Here is a 10,358-nt window from a genome sequence, read left to right on the forward strand (position 1 = left end):
TTGTGTTGGGTCAGTCCATACAGAGATTTGCTCTGACTTTAAACGGACCCCCGCTAGTAACTATAAGTCATGAATCCTCAACTATAAAGATAAGTTATATGTTATCAGTTAGTTTATTAGTCAACCGCTAAGTTTATCGAACATAATTTATATCTTCTTTTGAAACCACTAATTTAAGTAAAGGGACCAAATTTGATCAATTTTAAAATTAAGAGATTAGTTCTTTGAGCGGCTAAAAATAAAGAGGTCAAAATTATAATTAATATAAATTAAAAAATAACCTTGATATTTATTAATTTAAATGTTTATTGTTAGAGGCTTAAGAAAAAAGAAATATTTCTTAAAATTTTTTTTAGAAAGTATTTAAACTCAACTTTTATTTAAAATTATTTTGAAATTTTCCTTTAAATTTCTTTACAAAAATATGTCAAACTATGAAAATTATTATTCCTTAAAAAGTAACAGACATGCCCATAGATAAATAATTGAATTTATTTTAGATTAATTAATTATTAGTATATTTTTATTATACTTTTAAATATTTATAACTCTTTATTCTACTTTTTTTAAATTAACTTTTTAAATACTCTTGATTAATAATTATTTTATTCATTAATTTATAGTTCATCTTTTTCATATAAAATAACTTTGATTCGTTAGTATTTTCAAAATTGACATTGATAAGAAACAAACAAAGAATTAGTATTGAAGATATAAGATAGTAGTAAGAAACAAGAGGAGAATTATTATTGAAGATAAAACTTCCACTTTAATAACTTTTATATTTTATACTTAGTTCACTTTAATTTATGAATTCAGCTGTCAATTTTAATATAATAATAATAGCATACTGGGAATCGGGCAAAGGTGAGATCTAAATTGTAAAAGAACAAAATAAAAAAATATTTTAGCAGTAAAATGAGGGACAAACCCAGATCACAAACAAGCTGATGTAAATAAAATATAGTATAGATTAGCTTCAATGATTAAAGGTCAATGCAGAACCATGTTAGGGTCCATTTCGTCATTTCATAATAAGTCACTGAAATCCAAAAAAACACATCCCAAAAGAAAAAGCAACCAAAGCTAATCTTCATCTTCATCTTATGAAAAAGGAAAATAGTGATAATATAATATAATAATAAATTAAAAATAATTTAGTAAAACAAAACATTTTTTTAAAAAGAAAATGTAAAGATAAATTTTAAAAAAGAAAAAGAAAAAAAGGTGAGCTAGAGGTGCCGGCCTTTAACTAAATATAGCTGGACAGACAAAAACCAACAATCATCTCCATCGTCTGTGTGCGCATAATTTCAAAATTTTCTGCACCTATTTAATATTTTATTGATAAAATTAAACATTAGTGTTTATTAATAGAAATAAATGTATCTATATATTTTTCTGTGCCAATTTTATTATTATTGTATCCAAAGATCGAAGTCAGGTGAGTTCATCTAGTCGAGATGAGATCTGATATGATAAACAAACAGGATTATTACAAAATTATATTAAGTGGCTTTGTCAAAAAAAAAAATTATCTTAAATTATTACTACCTCCATTTTTACTATACATTGTTTGTAATTTTCATACATATTTAAAAAATATATAATAAATATACAATTTTTTATTCAATTAGTAAAAACCTATATTAATTAGTTGAAATCATCAAAAGAAATATGGTTGGATCTAGTTTATTGCTACAAAACACTAATTTCTAGTGTAAAGTCTCCAATTATAATAAGCACATATTCATGATATATTTTATATATATAATATGAGATTTTTAACACACTATTTTACGTTAAATATCTTGAACATAAAAATAATTTGTGGGTGGTTTAATATCAAAAGCCCGATACAAGTGTTATTTAAATTAAATTCTTGATTTCATATTAAAAAATATAGTTGGAGTTAACTTATCTTTACAAAATCGATTTGTAGGTTGAAGGTTGGAGTTAACTAGAGCGTAGAACGTAGAAATAAATGGTGTGTGACTAGATAGTACAAATTTGATAGTAGGTGACTCAATGAATCTTAATTAAATCATACTATGATATCATATTAAACAATATGATTGAACTTAACTCATCATTACGAAATCAATTAATTAAGTGAATGTTGTCCCTACTTATATACATGTTCAGACTATATATTCAAACCCAAAACCAATTGAATCCTAGACTAATAATGAAGTCTAATTCAATAATATTGATTTTCATTTTATTAAAATAAATTTACAAATTACAAAATCATTTTTTATGAATAATACATAAAATATATATTTGATATTAATATATAACTATAAATTTTTAAAATTTAATATATAAAATAATATTAATGATTTATTAATGTATTAAAACAATTTATAATTTAATATAATTTTTCTGAAATTACTTATTTATAAAAAAAATGATGTAATTTTTTTAATGTACATTTTTTCTTGACTACATTATTGTCTTCATATGTTACGGTTCATCTTTATCATGTTTAATTGAAACAAATTTTATAATATATATATATATATATATATATATATATATATATATTTAAATAATAAATTGATTACTTTTAATTTATGTAAAATAATTATAATGAATTATAATTTAGGACAAAAAGAATATAAAAAATAGAAAAAATTTAATGCCAAATTCACTTTTTAAATTTAATTAATATAATAGAAAAAAATCCAACATATTAGATTTACAAAAAAAAAAGTTTAATTGTCATAAAGTATAAATTTTTTATGTTTATTTATTTATAATTTTAAATATAATTGTAATATTAGTCAAATAATTTTAATGAACTAATAATTAAAATTAAATGACAATATTAATTATATTTTTGTATTTATATGTATATAATTTAAATTTAAAGAAAATTATATGATTAATTATATATATTTTGAACTGTATTCCACCCCCTAATTAAAACAAAGAAAAAGGGAACCGTGTAAAAGTAAAAAAAACAAAAAGACAAAAACAAAAAGGAAAAATATTCATTATTATTAATCAAAAATAAATTTAAAAAAAAACAATAATAAATTCACCTCCCATATAACACAAAGAAAGAGAGAGAAAGAGAAAGCGTTTTCATTTCATTTCATACATATATATACACAAACTTATACAGATAAATAAAAACCCATCAAAATTCAAAGAATTCACCACCTCTTTTATTTTTTCTCTCTGTTTATATTTTTAATTTTTTTCTCTTATCTCAACTGCTGTAATTGCTGTTCGAGAAAAAAACAGAAACCATGCTGGGTGACCACTCACCTCTTCTGGGTGGCGGTGGAGACACATCAACACCCAACATGACGGCGGAAGGTGGTGGTGGTGGCGGAGTTGGATCAAATTCTGAAAGTGATATTGAAAGAAGTAGAATTGAAGAAGGTGAACGTAGCTTCGGCGGTAACCGGTGGCCGCGGCCGGAAACTTTGGCGCTTTTAAGGATACGATCCGATATGGATACTGTTTTTCGAGATGCAAGTGTTAAAGGTCCTCTGTGGGATGAAGTTTCAAGGTGAATTATTTTATGTATGAATTTGAAATTTTCTCTAAGTTTATTAAGTTGCTTAATGTCATTGAATTTTATTACTTCATTTAAATTTTGAGGTTCTGAAATTTTTTAATTTTTTATTAAAAAAATTAATTTCATTGATGTAGAGATCTGAGAGAATTCAAGTTTGCTTCATTTTCCATTATTTGTTTTTGCATCTTCTACCAGTTTCTCAGCTTTTTGTATTTTTCTCTTTTCCTTAAAATTCTCTTCTTTTTTTTATAGCGGTTTGTTTAAATTATTAAAAAATAATTTAGATGTAAGCTAAATCATTTGTTTGTGATTGATTTATTTTCTGACATTCACACTAAGTTTGATATTCATGTTCAATTTTCCAAATAAGTTACCAACTTGAATTGAGTTATCAAAAGCTGGATTTTCTTTTTTCCCCCTTTTATTTCGGTTACCAACTCTCATGGGAAATTAAAGTTTAATATTTTATTAAATTTTCTTAACTTAAGTTCATGCTTTTTTCATGGGTCACATTTCTTTTCATCAAATCATGGAAATTTGTTACATAAATCAACAAAAAAAATTCATCATATTAACTCAGCTTCATGTTTTCATCTTTCTCTCTTTCAAGTTACTTCATTTTCCTTGCATTTCCATGATGCAACACTGCTTTAATTAATTCAGTGTAATTTCAACCTTTGTTTTATTTTATGCTTATTTTGTTTAATTGTTTCTTACCTTATGCTAATTCCCATGCTTTTTTTTAATCATGCATTTGTCTTGTAGCTGAATTTGATGAGATAAGATAAAGAGTACATAAACTTTTTTTTCTTTTTTATTTTATTTAATTTTTTTTTTTATATTTGCATCTCACTTTAATTATTAATATTCAGGAAGCTAGCAGAACTTGGGTTTCACAGAAGTGCAAAGAAATGCAAAGAGAAATTTGAGAATGTTTATAAGTACCACAAGAGAACTAAAGATGGTAGAGGTGGAAAATCAGATGGTAAAACTTATAGATTTTTTGATCAATTAGAAGCCCTTGATCATTTTCATAACCACCCTTCAACTTATCAACAACAACAATATCAGCCACAAAACCAATCAAAATCACCACAAATTTCAGCATCAATGTCAACACCAACACCGACACCGACACCGTCGCAAGTTGTTACAACTGGGATAACAGAATCAACAACAACAGTGCCAATGTCATTGCCACCAGTGGTTAACACAACCGTTAGTATCCCTCATCATGTAACTGTTTCATCAATTTCAATGCCTCAAAACAATGTTGTAACAACCCAAACCCAAACCCAAACAATGAATATGAACCAAACAGTTTCCTCCATTAATCCTTCAACTAGTTTCCAACCACCAACAACAAACCCTATCACCACCATTCCTCTTCCACCTTTCCCTAACATTTCTCCAGATCTGCTATCCAATTCCATGGCGAGCTCGTACTCGACCTCTTCTGAAGACACAACGGAAGAAGGATCGCGAAAGAGGAAGCGGAAATGGAAGGACTTTTTTGAGAGATTGATGAAGGAAGTGATTGAGAAACAAGAGGATTTGCAGAAGAGATTCTTGGAAGCCATTGAGAAACGGGAACAAGAAAAAGTGGCTAGAGAAGAAGCGTGGAGAGCACAAGAGATGCTAAGAATCACTAGAGAGAGGGAAATTCTTGCACAAGAGAGATCTATAGCTGCAGCAAAAGATGCTGCAGTTATGTCTTTCTTGCAGAAAATTGCAGAACAGCAAAATCTAGGAGAAACATTAAGTAACATCAACATTGCTCAACCACCTCCACCACAACAACCACAAAGAAATGCAACACCACCACCCGTTCCCGCACCAGCACCAACTCCAACTCCAACAGCAGCACCGGCACCAACATCAGCACCAGCTCCAACTCCAACAGCAGCACCCGCACCAACATCAGCACCAGCATCAACATTAGCAGTACAAGTGCATGCACCACCGCCATTGCAACCACCGTCTGTTACAAAGCCGAGCCAACCAATTGTCCCACAGCAGCCATTGGTGATGAATAGGGAGATAGTAAGGTTTGATAATAACGGTGAGAATTTCATGGGAGCAAGTCCGTCGAGGTGGCCGAAAGTGGAAGTTGAAGCACTCATAAATCTGAGAACAAGCATGGACAACAAGTACCAAGAGAATGGACCAAAAGGCCCTCTATGGGAGGATATATCTTCAGCAATGAGAAACCTTGGGTACAATAGGAATGCCAAAAGGTGCAAGGAAAAATGGGAGAACATAAACAAGTACTTCAAAAAAGTGAAAGAAAGTAACAAGAAGAGACCAGAAGATTCAAAGACATGTCCTTATTTTCATCAGTTGGATGCTTTATACAGGGAGAAAGGCAAAGGAGACAATTCCGGTGGCAGTGGCAGCGGCAGTGGTTTAAACTCGGCAGTGAAAGCAGAGAACATGGCCGCTCCGTTGATGGTGAGACCGGAGCAGCAATGGCCACCTCAACAAGAAGAGAGAAACCGCGGAGAGGAAGAAGATAATATGGATGAAGATGATAGAGATGGAGAAGAAGAAGATATGGATGAAAGTGGTAGCGGTGGTGGTAACTTTGAGATAGTTGCAAGCAAGCCAGCAGTGGGTGCATCAGCTTGAGCTGTAGACTGTAGTAGTAGTAGTGAACAGATGATGAGAATGAAGCAGCTGCAAAAAAGCTACAAGAATCCAAAATATGAGTTTGTTGGTTGGTCAGAGATAATGCAGGAGTTGTCGTGGAAGATGGTGGTTGTGGTGGTTGTGGTGGTAGTGGTGGTGGAGGAAAGAGTACTCTTTAGTGTGTGTGGAAGAATTTGAATATGTACGGTGGAATGACACATGGACTCTGAAGAGGGAAATTTTATGGCTATTGTTGGTTGGTTGGTACTTTGTTGTTGTAGCAAATATAGTTTTTCAATTTTATTAAATTTCTTTATTTTTTTGGGGTGAATATTAAATAACTCTAATCAAAGAGATATTTATGATAGAGTATAGAGTCAGGTCATGCTTCCAAATAATAAATTATAAAAATATATATATTTTGTACCAATCTTGTGTTATGTTTATGTTAGTGTAAGTTGAAGAATGGTGTCATAAATCATAATACAGTAATTAATTAAGTTTAATCATGGCACTGAAACAAAGGTAAAATAATTTAACAAGATTTAACATAGAAAAATGTGATGAGGTTAATATTTAAGAAAAAAAGGTACATTGATCAATAGTTGAGAATTGAGATAGTGACCCTACTTTTATCATTGTAAGAGACCCACCCTAATGAAAGGCAAAAAAAACCAGCATCACACATGGAGTAATAAACCCTTGAAGAAGGGTCCACTAGGAGGAATCTTGTGAGTAACCTCATCTCTGAAAAAAGAACCCAAAAACACTATTACCATGCAGTTCTTGTCTCTGTCAATAAACAAAGTGATGTGTTTTTCATTTCATGGTTAGTGTCAGTACTAAGAAAAGAGTTTATCAAGGTTCATAGTAATCTTCTTCATCATCTTATGCAAAAATCAACACAACTTTTTTTGTCAGCCTTTCATCTCCATATTATGGTTTTTTTTAAGATTGATTGTTTTTTCCATAAAGACGTATAAATTGATTGGTTTATAAGTAATGTAAACAAAGACATTATGTAGTGCTTTTGGTATTATTATATATGCACATCAAATAGATTACTATAATATGCTAGGAATTTCGTATAGAATAACACAAGTCACTATTTTTCTTTTGAAATTTGAAACTTGTAATCATATGGTGGGAATCTAATTCTCATATTTATACACCTGTATTTTTTAGTTTTAAATTTGTACTACTAAATAAATTTTTTTTTACGGAAAGTGAGAAAGATTTTTACCAGGGTTGGTGAAATATTCGAAAATGGTAGGTGCAGGTCATGCACAAATATCATAGTGCATAAAATTTGACTTATATATATGCCCTACAATTTTGTCTATTTTGATGAAAATGCTGTCTATTTGCGCGTTAAAGGAAGTGCCCCACAATATTGATTGGCCTGCATTTACCTCCTATGGTTTGGAATAATTATTCTGTTACATAGCCACTGTTTGGGACATAAACGCTCCAGTTGCAGTACCTTCCTTTGCATGCATAAAAGTCTACGGACTCTATTCCTTTGTCGGAGCCAAAACTATTGATTCCATCATCACTTACCTTCGTATTGTTAATTCTCATCAATCACAACAAATTCTATTTTTAAACTTTTTTGTGAACTCTATTTTCCGCTTATAACATTTCCATTCAAATTATTGCTGTTATTTTTTAATTAGTTTAGTGACAAGACTATAGTACATTTAGAAGAAAGAGGAATCCTAGCTTTTAAGTTAGGATCAATAAAGGAGATTAGGGTGTGTTTGGATTGGCGGTTGACAGAATTGATTCTAGTAGAATTGAGTTTGGTAGAATTGATTCTAGTAGAATTGAGTTTAGCAGAATTCTGGAGGCAGAAGCTACAAATTCTAGCTTCAAGTAGAATCAATTCTGGAGACAGAATCAATTCCATTTTTATCAAACCAAACATCTTAAAATTACCCAGAATTGATTCTACACCTCTAGAATTGCTTTTGGCCTTTTCAAAAGTCAAACCAAACATGCACTAAATCAATTTTTTTACCGTCATAGTTTCCAAATGCTAACTCGGTCTCTGTGGCACACATGGGACAATAAATTATAAAAGCTTAAGCATATTTATATAAACATTTTTTTTTTATGATTCTCATGCTTTGTGGATTATCATGTGCATTGTGTAAGAGAATTTAACGGGTCACCCAATGTTTTAAAAATTGGATTGGAGATTTAACCTGTGAAATTTTTGGTTTAAGGTTTAATCGGATCAGTCGGTTAAACATATGATCGAACCATTTATTAAATAAACTAATAATATATACTAATTTTTGATAAATATGTCACACATAATCATATATTCACAACTTAATCAAATAAATATTTTTAAAATCAATTAAAAATATAATACAACAACATTGATAGCACATATAATAACACTAGTTGGACACTTTATTTCAACCTTCATTTAAAAATAATTTGAACAAATTAAAGAATTACAATAAAATAAGTTAAACTTATTCAAACCAAAAGTAAAATAATAGAACATAATAATTAAAATAAAATTCAAATAATTAAGAATACCTAAATTAAAAAATGGAATACAAAAAATAAACAATACAATACATTTAATTAAACAAAAAGCAAATTCGAGTTGAACTACGACAAACATATAATGGAGTGTGGTTGAAAGAAAAACTATAACTGAGTGACAAAATTTAAAATTTTGTATGTTTGTAATAAAAACACATAATTCTTTTTTGTGATTGTAAAATGTATGTTAAGTTTTGATATTTACCTATTAAACTTAAAAAAAAAACACTTTGATATGTTTTTTGAAATCGAACGGTTTTACAAAACTGGCTCCGGTTCTATAGTTTGAATGGTTTTGGATGGTTTAATTCGATTTTTTCAATTCTACTCCGGTACGTTCTGACACACTTGCGGTTTTGAAAGATTGACTCAACCAGATTCATCTCCGATTCACGGTCTAATCAATTGAACTGACCGGTTCGATCCGATTCACGGTCTAATCAATTGAACAAACTGGTTCGATCCAATTTTTAAAGCATTGGTGTCACCCCAGTTTCACCCGACATCCTCAAATATTTTTATGATAGTTAAAATACATTTTCTATTATTTTCCTTTCAAAAAGTTTGTATTCGATAAAAAAGTTTCACTTTGAAAAATTGGAAAAAAAATTTAAATTTCCGATAGTTATACATAAAAAATCAGTACAAAAAATTTTAAAAATAAGATTTTGATGGAATTGTACTAGATATGTTAAAAATCGATAAGAATTTTTACTGCATTTTTTGAAATATCCGGTATTTTGTTGCATTTTTACCGCTTAGTTTATGAAAAACAAGCATTTTGTAAAACGAGATTTTATTTACCAAACTGCCACCGTCTATACTTGTTACACCTTTTTTTGTAAAACGAGTGTAAGTTTACAAATTATATTCTTGTTTTTGCACTAATATTCTGAATATTCCTTATGAACTATTTATTTCCTACAGATATTTCTAAAAATCTGGAAAAAACCTCAAAACTTCAAATATTTTGAAAATTTTGACATACTGAAATTTTTGCCTACTTTAAAAAATTTGGTAGTTCAAAAGACTTCAGTTGTACGGTCTATATCTTAAAGGTTCCCATGCAGATATTACATCGTTTTTTACCACTAACGTTGTATGTTTTACTTACACGTTTTCTTTTTAATTTGTTGAAAACTTAATAGGCTTTCGGTATCTCTGATATTGATTATTTATTCTATATATGTTGTAAATGACATATATCTCCCTCTCAAGCTGACGTATTAGAATGGGCACGATCCATTGGTAAACAACATCGTTCTATTGTTGTTACTATTCATTCTGATACCCCAAATGGAATCATAAGGAGGAAGATAAATTGATTATGGGTTGTAAGAGAGGAGAAAACTACAAAAAGAAGAATTCTTTTGATGGAAGTTATAGAATGAAAGTTAAATGTCCATTTATACTGAGATCTATGCTAAGTGGTAGTTAAAAGGTTATGGTTAGGTGTGGGTTTCACAATCTGTTAGCTCCACAAGCTTTGAGGTTGGTTGGCATTAACTTTGCTAAAACATGCCTCAGGTGAAGATATCAGACAAAATGTTATAACACCCTAACTGATACAACAAAATTGGACTTCAAGCATAACTGTTCTGGTACAACAGAGTTTGAGCTTGTTTGAAACGAAAAA

General features: G+C 29.6%; 1 protein-coding gene across 1 annotated transcript; it reads left to right on the forward strand.

Moving 5' to 3' along the window:
- Window positions 1-3,088: 3,088 nt before the first annotated feature.
- On the forward strand, window positions 3,089-6,590 carry LOC131628407 (trihelix transcription factor DF1-like). Its single transcript, XM_058899239.1, has 2 exons — window positions 3,089-3,523; window positions 4,405-6,590. The coding sequence occupies exons 1-2, from the start codon at window positions 3,258-3,260 to the stop codon at window positions 6,158-6,160; spliced, it is 2,022 nt and encodes a 673-aa protein (XP_058755222.1). The 5' UTR covers window positions 3,089-3,257; the 3' UTR covers window positions 6,161-6,590.
- The last annotated feature ends 3,768 nt before the right edge of the window (window positions 6,591-10,358 follow it).

Source organism: Vicia villosa, unplaced genomic scaffold (assembly GCF_029867415.1).
Source record: "Vicia villosa cultivar HV-30 ecotype Madison, WI unplaced genomic scaffold, Vvil1.0 ctg.000451F_1_1_3, whole genome shotgun sequence".
Lineage (NCBI taxonomy): Eukaryota > Viridiplantae > Streptophyta > Magnoliopsida > Fabales > Fabaceae > Vicia > Vicia villosa.

Excerpts from the sequence above, each read along its gene's own strand:
- LOC131628407 (XM_058899239.1), top strand. The coding sequence starts at position 3,258 with ATGCTGGGTGACCACTCACCTCTTCTGGGTGGCGGTGGAGACACATCA. Across the intron at positions 3,524-4,404 it reads CTGTGGGATGAAGTTTCAAG|GAAGCTAGCAGAACTTGGGT; the intron begins GTGAATTATTTT and ends ATTAATATTCAG.